The sequence below is a fragment of the Cynocephalus volans genome, chromosome 2 (genome assembly GCF_027409185.1).
Source record: "Cynocephalus volans isolate mCynVol1 chromosome 2, mCynVol1.pri, whole genome shotgun sequence".
Classification (NCBI taxonomy): domain Eukaryota; kingdom Metazoa; phylum Chordata; class Mammalia; order Dermoptera; family Cynocephalidae; genus Cynocephalus; species Cynocephalus volans.
Genome location: NC_084461.1, coordinates 123,164,270 through 123,177,353, shown reverse-complemented (window position 1 = coordinate 123,177,353; position 13,084 = coordinate 123,164,270). Strand labels below are relative to the sequence as shown.

At 53.9% G+C, this 13,084-nt stretch overlaps 1 protein-coding gene across 1 annotated transcript; it reads left to right on the top strand.

The window, feature by feature from the left end:
* Positions 1 to 10,244: 10,244 nt before the first annotated feature.
* Positions 10,245 to 12,298, top strand: LOC134370590 (keratinocyte proline-rich protein-like). The gene is made up of 3 exons (XM_063087644.1): positions 10,245 to 10,307; positions 11,208 to 11,439; positions 11,749 to 12,298. The coding sequence occupies exons 1-3, from the start codon at positions 10,245 to 10,247 to the stop codon at positions 12,219 to 12,221; spliced, it is 768 nt and encodes a 255-aa protein (XP_062943714.1). The 3' UTR covers positions 12,222 to 12,298.
* Positions 12,299 to 13,084: the final 786 nt, after the last annotated feature.

Below are 13,084 nucleotides of genomic sequence, written 5' to 3'. Positions count from 1 at the left end.
GACTGGACTTTAACCTCTTAGGCCACTACCTGTGCTTGGGTTAGAGGGCAAGGGGGACAATCCAAACCTCCTGATAAAACCTGCCTAAAGAGGGCTCCGGAAGCCCAGAGCTTCAACTCCACCTGAGGTCTTTTTGTGTCTCCTCTGAGTCAGGATCTCTTTCTCCCTCCCAACATTTGCACAGGTTGTTCCCTCTGCCTGGAATTCTCTTCCCCCACTGGTCTGCAGAACTTTTCATTTTCCTTCAGAACATTGTTCAGAAAAGTTGTCCTGATCCTGGCCCTGGGCTGGGCCAGTTGCTCCTCTGTGCTTCCCCACCAAACAGGGAGCTCTAGATGCTCACAGGAGAGTCCCCAGCACCGGCCAGCCCTGTCGGGCCTCGGGTTGGTTCACGGGAGCCGCAGTACTGCCAGAGGAAGGGATAAGCAGGCAAGGTTGGGCCCGTGGACTCAGTCACATCTTAGGCCAAGGCCTGCCCTGCTCCAAGACCACACCATGGCAGAGGAGGGGAAAGGCACAGTTACCAGCCCAAGTCTTAGACAGCCACCAGTCACCCTGATCAAGTGACACAGGACATAAGGGAGTTCCTTAGAGGAGCCTGCTTTCTCACATCCAGACCTTTGTTCTCTTTGCCTAGGACACTCTTTCCCATCCATCTGCTCCTCCAGTGCTGCTTTTCCTAGTGGTAGCTGTTTTTATTCTTTATTTAATGTTTATAGAGCATTTATTGTGTGCCAGGTGCTATTCTAAGGGATGTACATGTATTAATTCATTGAATCCTCCCAACAACCCTTTGAAACAGGTACTATTATTTTTCCCATTTTAAAGATAAGGAAAATAAAGCAGAGTGAGGTTAAGTAACTCTTCCAAGGTCACAGGGCTAATAGGTGGAGGAGCTATCATTGGAACCTAGCAAGTCACTTCTTCCAGGCAGCCTTCTCTGGCCTCTCAGACCAGATTAGGGGCCTTTCCTGTGAGTATTCCCAACCCTAAGTCTGTCTGAGATGTAACTCGCTGTCCACTGGTTTGGCTCCCCTCTCTTTATGGTGAGTCCCTGGAGGACTTCCACAGTGACATATTTTTTCTGGGGCCCAGGACCCCAGCCTCTAGCACAACTGGATTATGGGGGCTCTCAAAAGACATTGTTGACTGAATAACCAAAAGCAAAAGAAGGATGGCTGGACTCCCAATACTCAAGGGAGGAGGTAGTGGCTGCCCAGAAAGGCCCAAGGAGTTCTCTCCCCTCCCTCCACCACCCACCATCTGCTCTGTCACTCGCTGCAAGGCCTCTGCTGTCCCTAGGCACATGGGGCTATGGAAGGCTGGGGAGGAAAGGAGTGGCTGTCAGGCCCCATGGGGACACCTGAAGGCCCAGCTGCTCCAGGTTTCCTTGTCCCTCCAGGCAAAGGATGTCTTGAAATCCTCAGACACTGTGAACCAAAAAGATAGGGTCTTTTGGGCCGAGCCCGTGGCGCACTTGGTAGAGTGCTGCGCTGGCAGCACGGCGACGCTCCCGCCGCGGGTTCGGATCCTATATAGGACTGACCGGTGCACTCACTGGCTGAGTGCCGGTCACGAAAAAAAAAAAAAAAAAAAAAAAAACGACAAAGATAGGGTCTTTTTAGGGCCAGCTGCCCCATGTCTCTCTTCTTACACCCAATTTTCCAGCCTATTGTTTAATCTCTCTAGCTTCTGTCCACTGTCCCCAAACTGCTGCTCAGACCCCAGCCAGTAGAGAGGTTTGGGTGGACAGGAGCATCTGTACCTGGGGACCAGCACAGGCTGCAGGGCTCTCACACTAGGGGTTGCCCTCTGGACAGAGCCCCTTCGTCTAGAAGCTCCATGTCCACTGCTGTGGCCCAAAAGGGAGACATAACCAAGCCCAGCCTCCCGTTGGCTGTCTCTGCACTTCTAAAGCAGAGTCAATCCCTACCCTCTGAAACAGCCCCCTCTCCCACCTCAAAGTGCATTCCTGGCCTGCCCCAGGGTCAGCCCATCTTTCTGCTACTGCTACTCAGATCTAGTGCCCCCTGTGAAGGTGACTGAGGACAACACCTCTAAGGAAGGAGCTGGGGTCTTCCCCCACCCCCATGATGGGCATGTGAGCAGAGGCTAAGCAGAGGCAGCTCCTAAATTCCTACTCAGGAAGGACTTCAAGCTGCAGTCTGTTTGGAAGAGAGCTGGGTGCCTTGCTTGAAGCTATGTGTACAGCTGCTGTTCATACTTAAACAATAGGTTACAGATCAATAAAAACAGCAAAGTTTCCTAAAAGCACGTTACATAAAATAAAGAAAATGCCACTTGGCCATATCAAAAAAGCAATTATTGTTATGATGACGATGATGGAGATCTCATGGGTGCCAAAGACCTTCAAGTCATCTTCACTCCCCACCAGGGTGTGAGGGCTGCCTGGACTGAATGAGGCCACTTGGAAATGTAAATCCACCTCAACTTCAACTGAAAAAATAGGCTCCAAGCCACAAAGCCCTGGGCTGGGCCTGCAGGGGACAGAGATATGGTGAATCCCTAGATCTGCCCTCTCTGGGTAGACGTCAGCTGACTGATGACCACAGGCCAGGCGCTTCGGACACCCTTTGCCATCCTCTATGATGGCACTACAAGGAGCATTGAATTACTGTACTTCCCCTGTTTTACAGATGAAGAAAAAGAGGCTGGAAGAAGTTACGTAACAATAGTTGCCATTTACTCAGTGCTAACTAGGCCCTATGCTGAGTATTTTTAATTCATCATCCATTTGCTCCCCACTGCAACCCTATTTTACTAATGAAGAAACTGAGGCTTACAAAGGTGGTTGCCCTCCCAGGATCACAGAGTTGAAATGTAACAGAAAAATGTCTGTCATACTCCAAATTCCTGGGCACACAAAATGTGTATGATAAGGGCCCAGAGAGCAGCACAAACAGAAGGGGCTGGGGGGACATAAGAGGTAAAGGGCAGCCCCCTCGCTTATGGGAATAAGCACATGACCTCATGGAAGAGGAAGAGCAGAACAAACCATGAAGACGTGGTTCCAACAAAGAAAGATGGGGAGGCGAGGGACTCCAGGTGGAGGGAGCCACACAGGCAAAGGTTCTGAGGTGGAAACCTGTGCAGGAAGGGCTGGCAGGTTAGCTCGGCTGGTTAGAGCGTGGCCTTCAACACCAAGGTCATGGGTTTACAGATTCAGTTCCCTGCACAAGCCAGCCACCAAAAAAAACCAAACATGCAGGGGGCTTGGGGAGCAGCAGGGAGGCTGTTTGCTCAGTCTACAGAGCACAGAACAATGGAAAAGTGGATCCAGAGCAGATAAGAAAGGGGCTGTGACCACAGGGAAGGCACCAGGTTCCATCCCATGAGCAGTGCCAATTAAGGCCTCTGGCCTGAGTTTGAATCCTAGCATTGCCTTCAACCAGAGATTTTGGGAAAATCTCTTCTCCTCTCCAAGCCTCAGATTCTTCATCTGTAAAATGGAAATAATAATAGTATCTGCCTATCAGGGTTGTACTGAGGATTTACAGAAAGGCACTATGCCCAGACTAGGTAATCACTCAAAAACTGAGAACTGTTGTTCTTGTTACTGGCAATGGGGAGCCACTGAGGGCTCCTGACAGAGAGAGGGACACAAGGAGAGCTGGGCTGGGAAAGGACTGACCCAGATGTTCACTCTTCACCACAAAGGAACCCCAGGGCTCAGGAAGAGTGAACACAGATCCTTGGGGGTCTGGGCCAGCTGCCTCACCCAAGGTTTCTTTGACATCTCTGTAAAAGAGTCTCGTGAATTTCCCCATAAGCAATTCATGGTTGTTCCTAATAAAAATAATGTATTAAATGACTAAAGTCTACCTTAGTATGACAGATATTCCAGGAAGCAGAGTCATTTATCCCAGCCTGTCCCCATTGTGCCACAGAGCCAGGCCCCTGGCCGAGACATACAGGTGGGTGCAGCCAGCAGCCCAGACTCACAAGGGGAGCCCTCAGCTAGGAGTTCTCTGTCCTCTCATGTGCTGGTTCCTCTCCCTGAAATACATTCTGCCTACCCCAGCATCTGCACCAGCCACAACAGGGCTGGATTTTCAGTAAATTTGTTTCAAATTGAATGGCTGTCTTCTTGAAACTCGAGTGTCAGCTTGCCTGTCTCCTCTTCAGGGAGGTCTTCCCTGACCTCACTAGGTAAACTGGCCACATCCCTCCATTTTAATGTTCGCCTAGCACTCTTCCCTGTCTGATATTTTCTTGTTTATCTATTACCAGTCTGTCTATCTTACCCAAGCAGAATGTATGCCCCATGAGAGAAAGGCTTTTTCTGTCTTGTGCACCATCATGTCCCACCACATAGGACAGCACCTAGTACATAGCGGGTGCTCCATAAATATAGGAATAGGGAGGGAAAGAAAAAAAGGAAGGAGTGAGGAAGGGGAGAAAGAATTAATAAAGAACAAAATCTGGGTTCTTGTCCCCAAGACTAGGAGGCTTCTTTGAAGCCTTGGTTGCCCCCTCTGTAGAAAGGGCAGGGCCAGGGACCAGTGCCACCATGGCATGCTGTTGGATCCCAGCGCCCTCCCCCCCCAACAGTGCTGTCACAGGCAAGTCAGCCTCTGGAGCCGCCCTCCCTTCCCCACACTGAACCTCAGAGAGACAGAAATTAATTTCCTTTGGCATAAACTGATTTTGATGAGCCCAGTCCCCAGCGAGTCATCACAGACCTCTTGGGGAGCAGTGCAGGGAACAGCAGGCAGCAGCATGACTTATGGGCCTCCAGGCCCCAGACGCCCAGCTGCCTCTGATGGCTCTGGACACCTCCAGCTCCCCTAAATCAGCTGCAACAGAGGAACCTGGAGAGCTGCCCAGCCCGTCCTCAGGCTCTGCTGGTGCCCCTGGCAGGCGCCTCCCAGGTCAGGGGGCGCAGGCTGCGGGGAAATGGGTGACTTCATCCAGGCTGACTCACTCCAGCCAGCCACTGGGGATGGACTGAAGAGGGAGGCAACAGCAGTCCTCTCCAGCTTAAAGCCTTGGGGGGAGCCTCACCCTATCCTGCCCGCCCAGGGGGTTCCAAAACCAGACTATACTCCTACCCCACCCCATACCATCATCCAAGAATCCACACTGACTGTCCTGCAAGTAGTCCAGGTCCTCAGCTCAGTATGGGCTTAATGAGGTCTGGGGCCCAGGCCCCCTGCTCCTCTTACCATCCAGGGAAAATGGACCAGCCTGGCAACTCTGAGGCTCTGTTACTTCCTCTGTAAAACGGGCATGGTGACCCCTGCTCCACCTACTGCCCAGAGGCATTGGGTGAATCTGACTGATGTGAGAGGGTCTTGAAGATAGGAAAGCACCATGTGGAATGGGGGCCAGGCAGCTGGAGCAGTGGACCCCCATGCCACAGGGTTGAGCCCAGACCTTGAATCCCGGCACGCAGTGCCCTGCATGAATGCCCTGCCCCACCCTGCCCTCTGACCCCTCATACCCATACCCCACCCTCTGCCACATTTAGCATCCTTAAGTCCCACAGACAGGCTGTACTCCTCCTGCTTCAGGCCTCGGAGGTACTGTTCTCCCAGCCTAGAACTCTTCCCTCCCACCTTGTCTCCTCTGCCCAGCTAAATCCTATTGAACCCTCAGTCTCAGCTTAAATATCACTGCTTCCAAGAATCCTTTCCTAGATCCTCAGTTTGACATTCAGGGCCCTGTGTCCATGTCCCCACAGTCTAGCCATTCCCCTACATTAGCACAATTGTCTCACAGCTGCCTCCCAAACAGTGGCCTTGTTCTCCCTTGCAGTCCTGGGGCCTAGCCCAGTGCCTGGCTCATGGCTGGTGCTCACTAACATTGGCTTATCTGAATGGAACACTCGTGCTATTCATGTTGGCGGACAGTGGCTGCCTGAAGCACTGTGCTGAGAAGGGTTCTGAGGCTGCGCAAACACACCAAGCACCAGGCATAGAGTGAGTGCTCAGTCCACGTCAGCTGCTAACACCGGTGTTGAGGTTGGGTGCTGCCCTCCACCTCAGTCACATTTCCAGCAACCCAGGGGTGGGCTTTTCTTCTGAAGTCACCTGAAGACACCTGCCTCTAGCAAAAAGAATGTCAACATGGAGTCAGGAGACCTGAGTTTGAGACTGCACCACCCTGCTGACTTGCCCAGGGGACTGACTCCACCTCTCTGGGTCCCAGTCTCCTCATCTGTAAAAGAGGAATAAATCACACCCTGCTGTGAGGATCAAATCCAAAAGTCCAGAGGCAGGCGCTTGGTTCATCTTGATGAAGGACGCTCCTCAGCCCTCACCAGTAAGGCCTTGGTATAGGCTCAGAGGGCGGGGACCCCAGAACCAGCACCATTACCAACCTCGATGGAGTTCTTCCTCCCAGGGTCCCTACCTTAAGACCCCCATCTTCATACAATTGCAGGGCCTGCCGTGAAACCTTCAGAACAGGCTCAAACCTCCACTCCCTCACTCTCCAGCTGTGAGACCTTGGGCAAGTCCACCACACTGAATCTGTTTCTTCGTTTATGAAATGACAATAATAATGATAGCTGCCTCCCAGACCTCTCAGAAAAATTAAATGAGATAATCGGGTAAAGAATGCACTTAGCATTTGGCTTGAGGCACAGTAAGTGCTCAATGAATATTTCCCATTATCATCATCATCATCTGCCTGAATGCTGTGGCTACACATGGGGTAAGATGCCATGTTAATGCCCATCCTTCCACACCATGGTTACTCCTGGAACCCGCACAGCCGACTAGACTGTCATCCCCAGTTCCTGGATGGGCAAAGTGAGGCTCAGAGAGGCTGAGATTTTTCAGACTGAAAACTTCCCGAAGGCAGAGGCTGTCCCTCCCAAGCCTGTGTTCCTCTTAGGACTGAGGCTGGGCCTCCCCTGTAAGAGTTTTTTTTCTCCCTCCTCAGCCCAGGAGCCAGGGCTCTCTTTTAGTCCTCCAGCCAAGCTCAGGGGAGCATGAGGGGTAAAGTCCAGTCTCCCTGCCTCCTGTGTAGCACAAGAAGAGGTTCAGTCTGTGGACAAAGGTCAGCATAGGCCTGCCTGGTCTCAGCTGCACCATTTGATGCAGGGAGGTCTCGTGACTGCCCCTCCCTGCCGCCACACTGGCTCCAGCTTCCCACATGACTGGGCTGAGCCTCTAAAATGAGGCCACAGCATTGGAGACGGTAGCTGGTGGGGGGAGTCAGCAGCTCCCAGCTCACCATGTGCATCTCCAGGCACTCCTGTCAGTGTTGGCTGGTTGGGAGGCACTGAACACCAGGGTCCTGGGGGATGGTTTTGGGTGCCCATGCCATGGCAGAAAGAGCATTAAAGCTGCTAGCACACCAGTGAGCCAGGGCCAAAAGGGGCAACTCCTTCATGCAAGCAGGCATTAGATACCCACATGCTAGTGAGAGACGGGGAGCCTCAGAGAGCAACCACCAGGACACACACAAATATACAACTCTGCACCACTTAGTATAGTGATACTGTGAGCTCTGGCATTCCAGACTTGGAATCAAATCCTGCTTACCCTACTTCCTTGCTGTGAGATCTTGGGTAGTGTTATGCGTTGACTTGTGTCCCTCCAAAAATTCATATGTTGCAGTCCTTAACCCCTAGTATCTCAGAATGTGACATTACTTAGAGATAGGTCTTTATAGATAATCAAGTTAAAATGAGGTAATGAGGGTGGGCCGTAATCCAACATGGCTGGTGTCCTTATAATTAGGGGAAATTTGAACATAGACAAGCAGGGAGGGAAGGCAATTTGAAGAGACACAGGGAGAAGATGGCCCTCTAACAAGCCAAGGAAAGAGGCCTGGAACAGATCCTTCTCTCACAGCACTCAGAAGGAGGCTATCAATACCTTGATTTTGGGCTTCTAGTCTCCAGAACTGAGAGACAATAAATTTCTATTGGGCTGGCCAGTTAGCTCAGCCAAGGTCACAGGTTCAGATCCCCATACTGGCCATCCGCCCACCCAAAAATAAATAAATAAGTTTGTTGTTGAAGCCACCCAGTCTGTGGTACTTTATAACAAAGTATAATGGCAGCCCTAGCAGACAAATACAAATAGTGACTGTCGCTCAGAGCCTCAGTTCCCATGGGCCTAAACAGGGATTATAAGAGTACTTGTCTCCCAGGTTGATGTGAGGCTTAGTTGAGATGGCACCTGTATCACAGGGTTAGGCACACAACATGCAGTCAATAAATGGTGGCTACATTTATTTTTATAGTTATTATTTTCCATATGGTTATTCATTCCTGTGTACACTTCCTGAGTTTACTCATATATTCCAGACAATACTGTATTGTCTCCCAAGCACCCGGCATGTGGGCCCTGAGGTTGAACAAACCTCTGTTCTCTTGGGGAACTCGGCAATAAACAAAGATAGTCTTATCCTCATGAGAAACAGTCCACACACACAAATTAGCTGATGGAAGAGCAAATGCCTGCAGATTTGTCCATGTGTGCATGTGTTAATGTGTGCATGGCTACCTCACGGTGCCCATGCATGTTAGTATGTGTGCATCTGAATACCCAAGTGTGTACCTGAGTGTACATGTGTATGCACATATGTACATGCATGTTGTACATGTGGTATTGTAGCACTGTGCACATCTATGTGAGCATGTGCATGAAAATGTATAGGCCAGCATGAATTTGGGTGAGTGAAGCTGAGCATGGGTAGACGTGTGGGTAAGTATATGTGAGAAGAGTAGCGTCCAAACCTGGTACCCTCTGCTGCCCACAGCCCAACAAGGAACTCTGAGAGGTCATCTGAGCCATCCATCAGCCTCGAGTAGACAGACACCCCTCCCCCAAGTCAAACTTGACTACTCCTGTGCCAAGGCATCAGCCCCAGGATTCTCCCCAGTGCATAACCCTGGCTTTCAGGAAATCCATTCTGCATTCTGATCACAAGCCCTGGGTGATACTAGAAACCAACAGTCCCAAAGATCCTGAATAAACCAGACATCAGCCCTACATTCCAGCCACACATTGGTCCTCTGTCCTCACTCAGCTCCTCACAACCTGCCTTTCCAAAGGAGGGAGATGGGATCCCACATTCCCAAAGTCCTCTCCAATTTGGGTGTCCTATTCTTGCCCCCCAAATGCCCAATATCAACGTTCCCTGTTCCCCCACCACCTGGGAGGGAGGTGACTGAGTCAAGTGGACCTCTTTCCCACTATCACAGAGCCTGATGTTTGACAAAGAAGTGAGGTTGGACATAGGTCTAGGAGGGGAAGCCCTCAAGGACCACCAATGCCCAGTGGGCATCTGTGACTCTAAGCTGGAGCTGTGAGGGGGCAATACTTAACCCAAAGGTGAAAAAGACCTAAGGCACCAGGGCTTGGGGTGAGAGTGGAGGAGTGGAGACCCACAAATGACAACAACCCCAAGGGACTGGCCCCTACCCCACACCCACTCTCCCTTGTCCAGGACCGAGTGGGTCCCTAAAGGGCCAGACTTGGGGAACCAGAAACAGTTGGGCCAGATTCTCTTCCACCCCCCTAGTGTCTGAACCACAAACCTGAGTTCCAGTTCTGGTTCTAATAGTGATAACAATGATAACAAACGCTCACATTTATCATGCAGACCTACTAAGTTCCTGGACCTGTATTCACCACTTTCCATGCACTGTCACATTGAAGCTACACATTGTTTAAGCGGGGTTAGGGACCATCAGTGTTACCCCCACTTTGCAAGTGAGGAAACCAAGACACAGATGGTTTAGGTCATCTGCCCTCCAACATGTAGTTGATAAATGGCACAGCCAGGATTTAGGCTTGGTCCTCCTGAGTCCAGAGCACACAATCAACCACGGAATCCCTGCCTTATTGAGTGATCCTAGACAGTCCCTTCTCCTCTTTCAACTCCCATTCTGTGCAGTTACATGCTAGACCCCATGACCTCTGATCTCTCTGGGAATCCCAGCATGCCTCTCAGAGTAAGGGCCAGGGCCTCCCCGTGGGTCTTATGAAGCATACAGATGACAGAACCACCCCCAACCCACTGAATCAGACTGTTCACTGCTTCCCTCCTCCTTCCCACATCTGCATGCTCACAAGGCCAAGTGATCTGCTGTGCCCCAAGGCTTGAGAATTCCTGGGGAGATGGGATCCCTTGGTCAGAAGGAAGTTAGGAGAAAGTAGAAAACACCCCTCCCCACCCTCCTGGGGGAAACTTCAGGTCATAAGGCTGCGGGTACTCTGAGGCGTGGCTACCACTCCTTCCTCACCAAAAGGGGAATTCGGATGGGGAGAAGATCCATGAATTCCACAGTTGTTCCCAAGTATGGGGGTAGGGAAGAGGAAGAGGTGAGTTCAGCCTCTCCCCCAAAACATCTTCCTCTGCCATCCCTGAGCCAAGGATATTCAAGGATGTTCAGACAAGGGTCTGAACAAGCCGCGCCCCCCCCCCCCCACACACACCGCTGTCAAACTTGAGTGGGATCGGAGCAAGAGGCACAGCTTGGAGTGTGGGGGGAGTGGCAGGTTGGAGCGGCAGGAAGGTGGAAGCCCCTCACAGACAAAGGCTGACCCCAGCCAGGCCGGCTGGCCAGCCAGCCCACCCCCAACCGGCTGCAGCAAGCAGTTTGGCAGGGCTGAGCGCCAGCTCCTCACTCCAAACCGAGTTCCCGCCGAGCGTGCTTAATGCAGCGGCGGTGACATTTCTGCCGTCAGAGGCAAAAACACGAACCCGGCCATTTTGATGAAGGGTGTCCTGAGCGCTGACGGAAGACAAGGGGGGTCTGACTCCTGCACCCGCTGCCTTAACCACCCCCAACCTCAACCCCACCCGACCCAGGGCCCAAGCCAGAGGGTAACAAAAACAGGGTCACCAGACAGGGAAGCTGCTGCAGAGGAACCCCCCACCCTGTTGAATAGGTGGAGAAACTGAGGCCATAGCTCTGACACTAGCTAGATCCAAGAAAGGGATTGAGTGGGGGGGAAGAGGGATTGAGAAAAGTCCCAGGGAGGATGTCTTGAAGAATGTCCGGGTGGGAGAGCCTCTCTAAGGTGCCAGAGAGTTGAATCCAGTGGGTCGCAAAAACCCATCCCAAAGGAGTCTGCACACCTGGCCCCCGCCCTGACGCGCCCTCATGAGGGCGCTCGTGGCGCCTCTAATCCTCCAAGCAGCGAGAGGGTTAAGCTTCCTCGCGGTACTTGCCGCAGTAAGTGGAAAGGAAAGAAGTGTCAACTCTGTTCTCACCACAGCGGGCTGTCGGATGGCACCTCCCCCCTCCCCGCGTACCCCACCCGGCCTGCTCCCCGGGTGCGCGCACACACCTCCCACCGCTTTGCCCAAATTATTTTCGATCCCGGGAGACTCCGGATGCCAGACGCGCTCGGCGGCGGCGGCGGCCGCCGAGGCCGCGCCTGATTCATTGCGCCAAAGCTGCAGATGAGACCTCCTGCCTGCGCCCCGTGCCCCGGCCCGCGCCGGGATGTGAGCGCGCCTGGAGAGATTGGAGGGTGGCAATTTGTAGGCGCTTCCCCCACAAGAGGCAGGCCCTGGCCCCCCGGGGCCAGGTCCCCCCTGCCTCTAGCTCCCCGGGCTGCGCTAATTAGCTTCCTCGGGGGGCGCCACGCGGCGTGAGGGGCGGCAATTTCCCGGCTGGGCTGCGGGGGAAGCGCTCCCGCCGCCTGGGAAGGTGAAATGGGAAACTCAATTCAAAGGGAGCTTTCCTCCCCCCTCCCGCCAAGCGCCGTAGAAAACGGGTTTGAAATTCCTTTTTTTTTTTTTTTTTATTTATAGTGCACGGTCTCCATGGCAACCGCGGAGGAGGTCACGGTAGCTGGGCCCCCGCGCGTCACCCCGCGCCTCGCTGGCTGCAGGCGCCCGGATTGCGGCCTCCCAGGCGCCGCGGCCCTCGTGGACTCAGCTCCGAGTTCTCCGCCCCCGCTCCGCCCTGTCCGCGGCCCAGGCCCCCGCCATGTGACTCTGCTGGGTCCCCACCGGCAATGGCGCACCTGGGCACCAGTGCGCTAGGCTATACCTCTGTCCCCCGGCTCTGGCACGCGGGCTGCGCCACGAAACACGTGCCCAACTCCAAGACTGGAACATGTGCGGCAAGACGCCATCGAGGGGCTCTCTGTACTTGTGATGCCCTGGGGAGTCGACCTATATTGGCGCACAACTCCAGAGCTGTTGCCAAGACGAGACCACCCGAAGCTAAGAACGCTGGCTCTGGAGAGTCAGACCCGAGCCCCGCCTGGGTAACTTACTAGATGTGTGACTGAGGCCAAGTCACAACCTCTCTGCGCCTCAGCTTGTTCATCAGCAAAATGGAATTGTGTGAGGCTTAGTTGATACAAAGTACGTTTAACGCTTAACAGGGTGTTTGGCTCATGGTTCTGAAAATCTGTGGTTGGGGTTATTTCTTCCCGGCTTGGAAAGCCGAGGCCCTAAAGAGTAAGGGCGCGCGGTCAGCCTGGAGACTGGGAGTTATGCTTCGGGAGCTCCCCAGAACAAGCACCTCAACCTAGGCACACAGGCAGCAGGTGGCCGGACGCATGCGGGCTGCGCAGCGCCTCGGGAGGGGTTGGCGCGGCGGGAGGGGTTGGAGTCCCCGGAGCTCGCCACATCCGCACCCGGAACCCTGGAAACGGGGCTCCCGTGGTTCCTCCTCCCCACCTCCCGCCCCAGCACCATTAGCAACAGGCCTGCCTGCCCGCCCTCTCTCCTAGGACGGAGGCCGCACCTGCCCCACCGGATGGCGGCCCCGGGGCCAGGCCGTGCCCCCCACCGCGCACACTTCCTCTCGGACCCCCAGCGCCCCGTCGAGTGCGCAGGGGGAGGGGACCGGGCAGCCCTCGCCCCGCCAGCTTCCCACAGCCCGAGCTGCCCGGAGCCGGGGAGACAGGAAGTCTCAGAGCCGGGGCGTGGAGGCGGGGTGGGGGCAGGAAGTTGGGGGTGACTCTCCCAGAGACCCCAGACGGGGCCCCGGCGTGGGAGCGAGGTGGGCGGGCCCGTAGGGATTAAGGGCGCCCCCTCCTCTCTAGCCTTAGGTCATGTGACCCGGCTGGAGCGCCCCGCAGGGTGAGGGCGAAGGCCGCTACCTCTGGCGACCCCCTGCAGCGCGCACAAGGAG